Source organism: Lipotes vexillifer, unplaced genomic scaffold, assembly GCF_000442215.2.
Source record: "Lipotes vexillifer unplaced genomic scaffold, Lipotes_vexillifer_v1.1 scaffold3, whole genome shotgun sequence".
NCBI lineage: Eukaryota > Metazoa > Chordata > Mammalia > Artiodactyla > Lipotidae > Lipotes > Lipotes vexillifer.
The window spans coordinates 3,895,658-3,909,586 of NW_006783631.1; the positions used below are offsets into that span (position 1 = coordinate 3,895,658).

Sequence of the window (13,929 nt, forward strand, 5' to 3'; positions counted from 1 at the left end):
TCATTCATGCTGCATGTAGTTGTGGATCATTCGTGCCCACTTTTAGGTAGTATTCACTGCACGAATAAAGCACAATTCCTGTAGGCCCTCTCTGCCGCTGGGCTTTGGGGGTGCTCCCAGTTTGAGGCGATCATGAGTAACTGTCTATGAGCACCCTGGTACGTGGATGAAGACGAGTCCCTTCCTCGAAGCCCGAGGAGTCCCCTAGAGCCTTGTGCCCAGGTGGACTCCGCAAGGCACAAGGATGCCTCTTCAGTCTTCTGCGGAAAACTTCACAACAGCCACGTGGTCTAGAGCTACAGCATCCGCCCCCGTTTCCTGCCACAGTTAAGATACAGTTTTAGGTACAATACTGCAGGTACACTGGCTCCTCTTCCATGGGGAATAAAAGCCAAACTCCTTGCACTCTCCAGGAGGGCCCCCGGGCGCCTCTCTGACCTCACCTGCTGCCTGGCCCACTCGGCCCCATCACCGGGGCCCTCTGCTCGGTAGCCACACCAGGTAGGCCCCACCTTGCACCTGCCCTCCGCTTGGAAAGCTCATCCTCCCACACCCACCTGGCTCGTGCCGTTGCCTTTCCAGGCTTTGCTCAAGGCCGCCTCCTCGGCACGGCCCACACCACCCCCTGCTTAAGGGGGAGGCTCCCCTCCACCCTCCTCCCACCCAGGCTGGCCCAGGTCCCTCCACCAAGCCTGCCCATCCCAGAAGGGACACAGCGTGTTGAGATGGGCGGTTTACACCTCCACGCTGACTCAGAGCTGCCCGAGGACAGGGTCCCTGCCTGACTGCCCTGGTACTGTCTACCCTCAGCACAAAGAACATGCTCAGAAAAGCTGAGCTCAGGGACTTCCCTGGCAGTCCAGGGTTAGGGGGCCCCGGGTTCAATCCCTGGGTGGGGAACTAAGATCCCACAAAGCGCGCGGTGCAGCCAAAAAAAAAAGAAAAAGAAAAGAAAAGCTGAGCTCAAAGACCACAGATGGGGTGCTGGTTCCCTTCCGCTGCCACAGATGTCCTTGAGGGCCAGTCTTCTGGTTTCGACCAACACTTGACTCTCTGTCACTCTGGGCCAACTGCCGGGGAGCAATGTTTGTGGCTGTTACCCTGTCCCCCAATGCCCCCAGCTCAGGGCTGCTGTCTGATGAGACCACCAGCAAGGGCTTGAAAAACCTTTAGAGAAGAAAGAGCTGCTTTCCCTTCTCGCCTGTGGCTGTACCACCATCTCCCGGGTCACGGCTCTGGAGATAGCACGACGAGCAGCGTTTGCAAGGAAAAGGCTGGGAGGCTTGCTGAGTGCGCACTGGCCTGTTGGCTAAGAGGCTTCTGGGCGAAGCAGAACCCACGCTGCAGGTAAGGGGCGCCTTGAAAAGGCTCCCAGACGGTCCTCCCGCAAAGCCACGCTCGGCTGGACACCTCAGGGGCGGGACCGCCCACGAGACCCTCGGCCCAGGGCCAATACACACAAGTGACCACAAGTGACCACTCTTGGGTCCCCAGGACAGACCGCGGCCCCTGGGGAGCCAAGCGCACGTGCTGAGCGTTCCGAGATGCTCGCGGGTTCTGAGCACCATTCAGAGACGCTCACCTGAGAAGCTGGCAAACAGCCGGCAAAACTGGGAGAATCTGTTGCGGTGGAGCCACTGCTGGGCGTCCTGCGTGGAGGCCGAGGGAAGCAGGTGCTGCGGGCAGAGAGGACAGGCCTTGACGGGGTGCTCGGTCCGCACAGGACAGGCAGCCAGCGCCCAGCCGCAGACACTTACGTCACTGCCCACGGGCAGGGCCTCCACCGGGTGGGTTGGGGAGCTGTTGCTGAAAGGAAGAAGAGAGGTGGTGAGCGGCGAGGATGCTCCTTCCTGGCTGAGAGGCTCCTCGCCGGCCTGCCCTTCACTTCCCTCTGCTCTGGGGCTCATTTGAAAGGAAATGGGTCCTCGAGAAAAATACAGACCTGCTCCATCCCTGGAAAGCCCTAACAAAGGCTCTGGTGTGGATGGGGGTTCTGATTAACTACACACCCTCATCCCTCAGCTACGGCTCCGGGGCTTGTTTTGGCCAGATGCTGTGGTCCCCACCCCGAGCCCCAGTACGAGGGAAGGGCAGGTTGACCAAGCAGACCGGGACACATGCCTCACAGGGACTCAGTGCTGGGACAGCGAAGGGTCAGCCACACCCAGGAGAGGGCAGAGGAGTCCCTCGGGGAATTATTCTGCAGCGAACAAGCACCCACAGTTTGGCATCCGCCACAAGAAAACCATTCTCACGTTTTCCCCCAAAGGGAGGCAGAGACCTGAACACCTGGGTTTTTACGTCAAGAGAAAGACACATTGAGGGACGACCCTTCCAGATGGACAGTGGTGATGGTACAACTTGAACGGACTTAATATTACTGACCTAGCCACTTAAAAATGGTAAAATGGTAAATTTTACGTTTTGTGTATTTTACCACAATGAGAAAAAAACAGACCCTTGAGGGGATGACCCCTAGACCAATCATCGGTGACTACAGATGCAAGTCATCAGGGTCTAGGGGGTGCCAGGGACTTTATACATGTTCCCCTGACCCTGCGTGGAATTCATGCTCCCCTGGTAGTGAGGAAACCGGAGCTGCAGGAGTTTAAGGAACGTGCCCCCAGAAAGGTGCCGATTTAAGACTAGGTCTGCCTGAATCTAAATATGACAGCCCTTCCTTGTGCCCCCTCCCAAGGAGGACTGTCCTCACCTTGTAAATCAAGTTCATGTCTCGCTTACCCATCAGTAGTTATCTCTCTAGCACGCACGGGCTCCATTCTGCATGTTCTACCCTCACCTGTTAAACCCGCCTGGCATCCTCCCTGCCTCACCCTGCCCCCACGAACAGGATGGACAGACCCATCAGAGTGATGCCACGGCCCTGGGACAGGTGGGACAGCTGCCCGCTGGTCCCTGCAGCCCCGTCACCTCCGAGTCAGCACTGCCTGTGCCTCGGCAGGGCTGGGTCACCAGCAGTGAGGCCGCTTCTGTGCTGCCGGCCTGTGACCCCAGGGGCAGGGAGGGTCCTGAGCTGAGTCCCACTGCCTAGTGACCATGCACGAGGGTGCAGAAAGATCTAAGAAGCCCCTCCAGGGACCTCGCTGGTGCTCCAGGGCTTAGGACTCGGTGCTTCCACTGGGGGGTTGGGGGTGGGGGGGCGGCACAGGTTTGATCCCTGGTCGGGAACTAAAATCCTGCAGGCCGCTTGGCACGGCCAAAAAAATGAAGCCCCTCCAGCCGCTGCAGGGTCCAGAGGTGTGCCTCCTGAGGCCCCCGATGTCCAGGAGGTGGGCTTTCCCCTGGGAGGCACCAGGCAGGCTACCTCAGGGGGCTGGCCCAGGACCCCCGCAGCCCAGCCCACTTTAACCAGGGTAGGGAGTGGGTGTTTGGTGCTCGGCTGCCCTAGCAGACAGCCTTTCTAGAGGTGTGTTCAAGCACAAAAACCTGGACACGTGTTGATAAAAATGGTTGTGAATGTTAACACCAGTCAGCCGCCCTGAAACCCAAATCGATGCCAGGCTACAAAAGGAGCAGAGACCCAGGGAGGAAAGTGAGGAAAGAAGCCCACACCCGTGGTCACTCCAGGGACTGCAAAGGGAGAGAGGGTGCACGTACCCTTCGCCAAGGCCGAAGCTGTTCGGAGAGCCGTTGTAGCTTGGGGACGAGGCACTGTTCACCTGGTAAACCACGTCGGGCCACGGGGAGCACTGCAGGGAGAGAGCGCAGGGCAGCGGTGGTCCCAGCCGGGCCACTCGGTGCGGAAGCACGATCCTTCCACACCCAGCCCACACTGACCCGGCGCTCGGGGACGGGCACGCTGCTCGGGCCACACCGAATAAACCAGATAGGGCAGAGAAGAGGCAGTCCCCAGAGCAAGCAAAGCATGACACATGTCTGTCTGAGCTTCCGAGGAGTCAAAGCAAAGAGGGAAACCTCATCGGTCCCTTGATTCCTGGGTCCACAAGAAAAGAGACTAAAAAGCAAGACAGACCAGTTGCCCACAGGCGGGTCTTCCCGGTGCAAGGAAATGGGAGCAAATGCACGAAACAGGGAGCACAGGGCCACAGACCACTGCCAACGGAAAAGCACCAGAGAAGCTCAGTTATCAGAATCTCCCGACGGGCCTCAGCTGAGGGGACAGACGAGGTGTCTCCACGCTGACCGGGAGCAGCCCCCTTCCAACCCAAGTCTTCGCGCATTTACTACATTTCAGGAGCTCCCCCGCTTGCAGATCAGGGAGACGCAGCAACACGAACGCTGTGACCCCTGAACTCCAGGAACTTCTTGTGCGGAAGCTCAAAAGAACACGCAAGAATCCCCCAAGGAAAGCAGAGACGTCGGGCGCTGCGTGGCTGGGGGCGGCAAGGGGTAGCCCGTGCACCAAGCACTACCTGCTTCCCTTCCCTGTGACGACACCGCTTTGGACACGGCCAGTCGGAAGCATTCCTGAGATTTACTATCACCCACCCGACCACAGGGTGGGTCAATATTTAACTCTGTTACGAGTGAGGCCTGGAATGTGTTGGTGCCGAATCCTGCAGCCCCAGGGGGAGGGGGGAGGGGGGAAGGGGAACAGGAAGGTTGATGAGCAGACAAGAGGGGATCCGGCAGCTCCCAAGGTCACAGGCTAGGTGCAGATTTCAACACCTGGCCTGGGACAGGGGCTGGGACGTTGCCTGGAGCACGCCAGAGGACCTGTCCTCCAGCAGGGAAGTCGGGGGAGAGGCAGAGGCGGGGAGGAGAAGGGTCACCAGGGTGCATCACGAGCACACACCGGGCCTGGGAAGGGCTAAGGGTCCGAGCACGGCCCCACACACTGCAGAGCTGGCTCTGCCCTGCTGCAAGGGGGCAGGACTCCCTGGGCCAGGGCTCTCCGGCCACCGTCAGCCTCGACCCTATGAAAAGCCCGCATGCATCTGTCCACGCCACAGATTTAGCATCCCTGCTGCCCTGCTGCACAGTGTACGGCTTGTCACACACACACGCGCGCAAACACACCCTCACACACCCACGGGCCTCTTAGCCCCCTGTCCCTGGGCCTCACCCTTAACCCAGACTTAACCCCATCATGGTCAGCACTGGACCTGAGGCATCCACGGAGGGCCTCCTGAGTAAGTCAGATTATTCAGCGGACGAACCCAACACCTATTAACTGGCCCGATGGCAGGACACAGCGGGGAAGAGTTGTTCAACTCAAAAACAGAGCCCAGTAAAAGAGGCAGCAGCAGCAGTGACCTGTGACAGGAGGAAAAGGGACCTGTGGTACGAAGCATCTCAGAGGTAGCCTGGATGGAAGAACGGCTGGAGCAGGCTGGCGTCGGCGGCAGGGCTGAGAGGAAACGCACCCCAGTATCCACCCAAACAGCAAAGAACGAGAGCTATTTACAGTCTCTGACCCAGCAATCCCCCTCCGAGAAGAGACGCTGCAGACATTCTTTCCACGTGCAGAACTACACTCGCACAAGGTGTTCACGGTACCCTGTGTGAAGTGGCAAGAGCCTGGAAATAACCCAGCGTCCACCAAAGGGCCATCCAGGCAACGAAAGCTACACAGCTGGATAAAGAACTAGAAAGCTCTTTATGAACAGACAGGAAACAGACTCCAAGACAGGCCATGAAATAAAGACAGCCAACCACAGAACAGTGTGTGTGTGTGTGTGTGTGTGTGTGTGTGTGTGTGTGTGTGTGTGTGTGTGTGTGTGTGTGTACTGTCGGGGGAAAAAAGAGTGCATGGGGCAAACGTGTATGAACTGGCTTCATCTGCAGAGAACGTTGGGCCAGATACACAAGGAACCGGGGGTCGCCTGCTGCCCCGGGGAGAGAAACCGAGGCCAGACAGTGCTGGGAAGGATATTTTCCGAGGGAGATGCTCTTATACCTTTTGAATTTGGACCACATGAATATATTATCTATTCCAAAAATCTAAAATAAAAATAACCTAATTCTGAAATGCGCAAATGGCAGCAGAGAGCTAGAAGGTACTTGTGAAACACCTCCCTGGACACCAGGCCTTAACTGAAAGCAGCTCCAGACAAAGGAACACACCACGATTTAACGGGAGCTCTCGGAAGAAGCATTCCCCCCAAATGGGCATTTTTCCAACGATCTAAACCAACTCTCGCCGCCCCTGGCAGAAGGCTCTGGCCGGCTCACCTCTGAGAGGATGGTGGTGTCATAGGACGGCTGGTACTTCTCCTTCTCTTGGGCCGTTCTTTTTTCCATCTTCTCTCGGTCAGTCTTCTGCTTCCGGTCAGCTCCCTTTGGCTGTAAGTGCAGAGCACAGGGGTCCAATGAGTTCAAAGGAGGCAGAGGCAGCTGTCGGGGGGAGATCCAGGGCTGAGCAGTGGGTCCCCCCGCTCAAGGCCAGCACACTCCCCACCTCACCCAGAAGCCCAAGCAGGATCTCACGGACAAGAAAGCATCTCTCTCACCTCCCAGGCATCCGACACACGGGTCCTCCCGCCCGGAGCCCCTCCCCACCCCGAGGGAGCTCAGAGCCTGCTACAGGGTCCTACAGGGACACTAAAGGTTCCACTCAGAGGACCATGCAGAAATGCTTGGAGCAGAGCTTTACCAGTGGCCACTTGCTAATGGAGAGGACCCCTCGAGGGCCTTCCGTGGGTACCCCGTGGACCGCGACAGGAAGTGGATGAGCTGGGAGCTGCTGACCGGGGTTCGGTCTACAATCGCAAACCATCTTGGGGGCCTCCTTGCTCCCAAGTCCTAGGACTGTGGCCACGCTCCCGGCTTCCACCCCAGCAGGCCCAGCTGATGGGGACCATCCTGACCACTGGGACTATCCCCTCCTGAGTTCAGGGCCTGGTGGTCGGGGCCAGATATCAAGAGGCCACAGGGCCCAGAACTGAGCGCTTTACTCTGTAGGCAGTGGACCACACTCAGTGGGCAGTCAGGGAGGAAAATTCATCCTCAAGCTCGATGGCGCCTTTGGGATCATCCTGGCAGGCACCTTCCTCAGGCTGCAGCTTTTGACTCCCAGCTCAGGAGATTTGAAAAAATAGCCCTCAGGGGGATGCCCAGGCTGGAGGGAGGGAGGTTTGCTGGGGGTCCTATGGGGACGTGAGTGACAGACCCGGTGTCCAGTGGGAGAGCCGGGCATGCGGCAGCCGGGCCCCCATCATCTGGTTTCCCTGCTCCACCTCCGTCCTCCTGTCCTCCTGTCCCAGAAAGGAGGCCCTTCTTCCCGGCCCAGAAGCATTACTGGCAAAGCGTGGCCGAGCCTGCCTGTAGGGGGCAGCCTGTGGGGAGCCGGCGGGGCAGGGAGCAGCCCAGACACCCCCATGGAGCCCCAGGGCCGGGCTCCGAGAAGCCAGGGCTTCCTAGTAACCAGGGTGACCTGAGACGGGAGAGTGATGGACAGTTCGGCTGGGCTGTGCCTGGCGCCAGTGCACACCCGTCTGAACTGCTGCCGGTGCGGGTTGGGGGGCTGGCCAGGCCACCTCAGGCATTCTGGGGAGCCCGTTTCGGGTATCAGAGGCTCCTACCCCCCTGCAGGAGATAGTAAGGCAGCTTCCGGCCCCAGTCCCCCAATAACACCTGGTTTGCAGCTGAGAAGAGCAGAGCCCTCACTCCTGAGCTTCCACCTCGAGCTGTAGGAGGGGAAGCTCACGGGAGCCATGGGGAGGGCTGGGCATCCCTGGCGCAGACTGCCCCTCCCTCCTACCGCCCGGCCGGTGCCCATTCCCAGGGCACGCACTTGGAGAGTGCTGGAATCACACTGGACGTGCCCACCACCTGAGGGCAGAAGACAGCTGGTGGAACCCTAGACCTGGTCTGTGCGTGACAGGGAGGGGGTGGGACTGCAGGACAGGCAGAGACCACCCGCTGCGCAGCCTCGGAGCTGTCCAGGGTGAGCCAGAATCACCCTGGACCCCGGAGCACACCCAAGACTAGAGGCACCGGTGGACGGGGTCGGCAGACTAATGCTCCCCAAAGATGGCCACGCCCTAATACCCAGAGCCTGGGAGGATGTTACCTTCCAGGGCAGAATGGGGCGAGGTTGCAGATGGAATTAAGATGGCCAACAATGTGAGATTAAAATAGGAAGATGAGCCTGGATCATCCCAGTGGGCCCAGTGTAATCACAGGGGCTTAGAAGTGGAGGAGGGGTGAGCAGGGGAGTCAGGGTGATGCCTGTGAGAGGGGCTCTACCTGTTCCAGCTTTGCGGATGGAGGAGGGGCCACAGGCCAAGGAATGCGGAGGCCTCCAGAAGCCGGAAAGGGCAAGGGAAGAGAGATTCTACCCTGGGGCCTCCAGAAAGGAATTCAGCCCTCCTGACGCCCGACTCTAGCCCAGTGAGACCCGGTTCAGACTTCTGACCTCCAGCATTAAAAGACAGTATGTAGTACTGAGCCACTCAACTTTTGGTCATTCTTTTACAGCAGGAAGAGGAAACAAATATGGGGCAGAAAGTCTTCATAATGATGCAGCAGGTTTCTGGAGGGTGCTACCGCCCTGGCAGAGAAGACAAACTCACGCTCCCCCCACCATCCCTCCCTCCCCACCCAGAGTGGCGGCGCTAACTGACCAAGGTGTCTCAGTGCACGGAGCCCGGCCAGGGCCTCAGGACCCTTTGCCCACAGCCCTCGGGCGGCCAGACGCTATCAGTGGGGATGAAGCCAGCCGCCCAGCTGTGTGGCCTGAGTGCAGACACGGGCAGCTTCAGGGCCTTCCAGTCCAGTTGGGAAACAGGCCAGATCACCACTCCACCGCCAGGTTGATGGTTCTACCTGTGGGCACTTATTTCCACATCCATCCCAAGCTCAGGAAGATCAACACTGACCCAGCTTCCTCTGGAACGAGGCTCTATTTCTACGGCCGCTCACTCTGGCATCTCCAGCCCCAGCAGACGGAACTTTGTCGGCAAGTCCCCAGGTCCCCATATTGTGAAAGACGGGAAGGACGGGGAAGGCACTGGGGCAGGTCCGCGCCCCGTCCTGGGGCACCTGCTGGGATCTCCTGGCCGGTGGGCAGGTCCAGCCTGCCGGCGACGGGGGCCTGTGGTCCGGCTCGGCACCGGTCCGCCCACCCTGAGGATGACGCGGAGTCCGCGGCCACCCTCCCTCCCCGCGGGGCCACCCTGAGCTGCACCACTGTGGACCGTCTTTAGGAAATACCCTGTCCAGACAGATGAGGCGAGAAGCGATGGCAGGAGACTGCAGGGAGTGAGACGAGAAAGGAAAAGAAGGGAGGTACCAGGAGGCCACTGCGCAGGGACAAGGGAAGACCATCCGCTGGGATTAACACATACACGCTACCATACGTAAAACAGATAACCACCAAGGAGCTGCTGTGTAGCACAGGGAAATACTCTGTAATAACCTAAATGGGAAAAGTATTTGAAAAAGAATAGATGCGTGTATATGTGTAACTGAGTCACTGTGCTGTACACTGGAAACTCACACGACGTTGTAAATCAACCATACTTCAATAGAGATAAATAACATCCATGGTCAGGACCCACACGGGAGGTCTCCTAACTTGATTTCTAAGGAGAATCTAACGGGCAACTACAGAATCTGTGGCCAAGGTGCTTGGGAGGAAAACAAAACTCTAAAAGTGTGCCATTGCCACCACTCTGGTCAAGTAGAGTCAAGCCCAGCCGTCTGTGGGGAAGAAAGCAGGCAGGCTGGCTCATCAGAGCCCAGGCAGGCGCCCCAGGCTACTTATGGGGACGCTGCACTCCCTTCTGGGCCTCCGCGTTTTGGCATCACCGTCCCAGGCAGGGCGAGGGGCCGGGTGACGGCGGATGGAGCTGGCGGGGCCGTCCTACCTTGAACACCTTGATCTGGCAGCTGGCCGAGTGCAAGTGTTCCGTGTACTCCCCATTCTCACTCTGCTTGAAGGTATCGATCTGCACCCGAAAGGGCACGCCCTTCTCGCCCCCGTGCTTCCTCGGGGTGAACTCTGTGCTGATGCAGTGCACCTGCAGGGGACGCGGGGGGCAGGTAGCCAGAAGCAGGCGAGGATGGGCTCTGGACCGCCCCCCGCCCATGGGCTCCTCTCCAAATGGAGGTTTCCATCCCGCACGGTCAGACCCACCTCCACCTCTCCGCTCTCCCCCAGTGCTGTCCACTCTGTCGGGCCGCTGGCCGCCCCATCCCCTAACCACAGAGGACCTGCCCTCTCACCTTTGTCCCTTGACCTTGGAGGCCCGCCTGACCACCTAAGTCCTTGCCGTTGCTCCAGGCCCACTGACCCCAGCAGACCCCCTCACTCCTGCCCCTGAGACCTCTCCCTTGGCAAATCCCACAGACCACAGAGCAGGGACCACAGCTTAGTCCCTAAGGGCCTGGTGGCCAGGTTACTCAGGTCAGGCCAGAAGCTGGGACCACTTCTTTATTTCTCGTTAGTGCCTGTTACACAGAAGGCACCTGATGTATATTTCTTGCTATAACACAGTGATCATGTCATAATACATCTTATTGTAATAGTAAACGATAACGTTATTATAATTCTTTTAAAATGCAATTCAAGTATTGTAATTATGCAAGGCAAAAAGATCGCTCACTTTTACTGAGCAATTACTATGAACCAGGCCTTGTGGTCATGGATCTATTTTCACTCCCTAATTTATAAGACAGATGGGAAAACCAAGAGGCTCAAAAAGGGACACACAGTAAGAGAGCCAGGGGCAAGCCCGGAAGCACAGGGCCCCGGCTGGGCCCTTGGCCACCTCTATCTGCCATGGTGTTTAACACAAGGCCAGGTTCACAACCAGGTGCTTGAGAATTAAATAATTAATTTAATAATAGAAACAATTACGAAAAAAATTTTCACTTCAAATTATTTATGCTAGGCCACACTTATTTTGTAAAAAGCTTACATATTGATAAGCAAAACCCACACAGGATGCTACAACGTCCCGAGTCCTTTTCCCAGCCCCAGGGACCATCTAGCCCTGTGACTCTGAGCCACACCCATCCACCCTTTCAGCCTCCTTTCCTGCAGCAGAGGGCAGGAGCCCAATCAGGGCCCCCCGGAAGGATGGTTTCGAGAAACAACCCAAAGGAGCCCAGAGCTCCGGCTTCCCCACGGAGGGCAAGCTCCCTCCCGCTCACCTGGATGAAAGCAGACGCTCTCTTCGAAGGGTCCCACAAAAACTCAACTGCATTCAGCTGGGTTGGGCTGGCCCTGGGGTCCAAGATACCAACAGACAGTGGAATATCTGTGCACATACACACACAAAAGTGCAATCGTCAGCCACTCCCAAATATTTCGGGAAGGATTCTCATTACAGGTCCAAATTCCTTACACAATTCAAAATGCCAGAAGTTCTGAAAACTAGGTTTTGCGTAACTCACTTGGCAGAATCCTGACTTGACGCCTTTACCCCATTGTGTAGAGTCATTCTGTTTTGCTGCAGGAACATTGCTCTGCTTGATTGCCTGCTGGCGGTGTGACCCGAAGCTATGGGTCTACACACCTTACTGTCATTCCAACTTCTGAGTTCCAAAACCCATCTGGCCCCAAGGGTTGTGGATAAAAGACCACGGGCCACCACCTGAGCCCCCAGTTCCATTTCCACTGCCCCTCTCTGTGAGGCCCCCCCGGCCCTTCATCACTCATCATGACCCTTTAAGGCAGGATCTTTCTGCAAAGCTTTCCCTGCTTCTCGCTCCCTGACGGCAGGTCCTTGAATCCCGCATGCCACCCCATCCCAGGCCCCCGCAAAAGGTGAACCCCCGAGGGCAGGCCTGGTGGCACGGTCACCTCCACCAGCTCCTGTGGGGTTTTACACAAGGCAAAAGTGCACCAAGATGCCCTGGACAGGCCTGGGTCCGGATGGCACCCAGGAAGACCCCCCGTGTGCCTGGAGCTCCGTCGGCCTCTCCCTCCTGGCCCGGGAGACTCACCGATGTCCAGGATGCGGTCCCCGGGCCGGCTCCACCGCCAGCCTTCCAGCTGTTGGTGCTCTGTGTACTGTAGCCGCCGGTCATGGAACACCACGCGGATGATGCTCTGGGCGGGGGGAGGGGCAGGGGGTGGCAGTAAGGGACAGCTGAGGGTGGGTCCTGAGAGGGACCCACAAGGAGCCTGCCCTCAGCCATCCCCAAGCCAGACACGCCTCCTGCCCTCCAAGGCCTGGAGCTGCCTGGAGGCTTCCTCCCCGCAGCCCTCCCAGAACCCCAACAATACGAATGACGGCACGAACATGAGTGCTGCCCTTATTTCCAGGGTTGCTAAGCGCTCTGCACACATGGGTCACCTACAAAACCTGCTGCACAGATGAGTAAACTGAAGCTCAGAAAAGGCTGGGAAGAGGCAAAGCCAGGCTGGAAGCCGAGTCTGTCCAACCCAGCGCCCGGTCCATGAGCCCACGTCCCTCTGACTCCCAATGCTGCCGGCCTGCCCGAGGCCCCTTAGTCAACACACTCCAGGGACCAGGAGCCCACCTCTGTCCCTGGAGCTTTCCCCAAACCTCCCAGGCACTCCCGCCGCAAGCCCAGGTGCTGGGACCCCGACAGAGCACCCTCAGGAGCCCAGAAAGGGCACAGCTGGCAGCCTCACCTTCACATATTTTGTGTTCAGATCCTGAAAATCTCCCAGCTTCCGATTCTCCAGCAGTCGGATTTCATAAGACTGACCTGGAGGGGGGATAATAGGACATTTTCCATTTCTGTCTTCAAATTTGGGACTCCCCCAGCTAGAGGTCTTCTCAACACCCTCAGGGCCCACCCAGGCCTCACGGCCCCGGGGACCATGAGAACAAGCAGAGAACAAAGGCCACGGACAGCTCAGATCATGCTCTGGACTGGACACCCCAGTTTGTCCATGTGGCCTGGAGGGGCACCTGGGGCTCCCAAGGTAACGCGCGTGACCCCTGGAGAAAGAAAGCACCTCTACAATGTTCAAAGACATAGAATCCAAAACAATACACTTAGCGTTAAATTTACAGAACACAACTTCTTATTTCTTTTTTCTTTTTTCTTTTGGCCTCACCACGGCTTGCAGAACTTCCCTGACCAGGGATCGAACCCGTGCCCTCTGCAGTGGAAGTGCGGAGACTTAACCACTGGACCACCAGGGAAGTCCACGATTTCATATTTCTTTATGAAGAACACCCCCTATACACTCGGATGGAGAACACAGATACTTAAATCTACATTAAATAACTGACCGGACCCTTCCTGAGAGCAGGTTTAAAGGAACGAATAAAAGCCTGTTAAACATTGTCTCTAATTGCAGAATGAAATGCATTTTCTCAAGTTAAAAGAATTTCATGTATTTGAAAGGGTGTGGGGATTCTATTTGGGGACATGTAACCAGCACGAGCCGGTGAAAGATTGTAAATGGAGAAAAGATCCATCCATAAGAACAACCCCAAACTTTAAAGTATCTGCAAATAACCTGAAGAAAAAACTACACATATTTTATTGGAAAATAAAATATAGCTTGAAAAAATAGGATATGCCACATTCCTAGAGGGGAAGACCACCTAGCAAATGACGTCAACTTTTTCCAAATTAAGTAAACTCAACCACAACTCTAAAACAGCTCAGCATACATCAGAGCTTCATAAAGGATGCTTTACAAATAAGAGAGAACAAATGATCTCATAATTGTTCTTGGTAAATCTAATCAAAATTTGTTTAAAAAAATTTTTAAATAATGATACACTCACAAGAAGTTACAAAAACAGTACAGAAAGGTCCTGAGTATCAACCCCACCTTCCCCCAGAGATGGCATCTGAGGTCACTACGGTACATTATCGAAACTGACCATGGCACGGTACAATTAACTAAACTCCAGACCTCACGCAGATTTCCCGGGGTTTTGCAGGTTTAATCCAAGTTACCACTGGATTAAAAAATGAATTTCCTAAGGTTTTGTTTTAACATGAATGACGACTCAATAGGGAAGGACTTTCTGAACCCAAAATCAATGAGGGAAAGAGAAATCTGAT

At 56.5% G+C, this 13,929-nt stretch overlaps 1 protein-coding gene across 1 annotated transcript in view; it reads right to left on the reverse strand.

Annotated features, from left to right (window-relative positions):
* Positions 1 to 13,929, reverse strand: part of TFCP2L1 (transcription factor CP2 like 1) — a 57,859-nt gene that overhangs the window by 10,081 nt on the left and 33,849 nt on the right. The window contains exons 3-10 of the mRNA XM_007456357.1: positions 12,533 to 12,609; positions 11,878 to 11,983; positions 11,083 to 11,189; positions 9,795 to 9,947; positions 6,157 to 6,267; positions 3,619 to 3,710; positions 1,758 to 1,806; positions 1,583 to 1,676 (exon numbers count right to left, since the gene is read on the reverse strand). Of these exons, the coding sequence (XP_007456419.1) occupies positions 1,583 to 1,676; positions 1,758 to 1,806; positions 3,619 to 3,710; positions 6,157 to 6,267; positions 9,795 to 9,947; positions 11,083 to 11,189; positions 11,878 to 11,983; positions 12,533 to 12,609 (789 nt within the window). The remainder of the gene's footprint in view (positions 1 to 1,582; positions 1,677 to 1,757; positions 1,807 to 3,618; positions 3,711 to 6,156; positions 6,268 to 9,794; positions 9,948 to 11,082; positions 11,190 to 11,877; positions 11,984 to 12,532; positions 12,610 to 13,929) is intronic.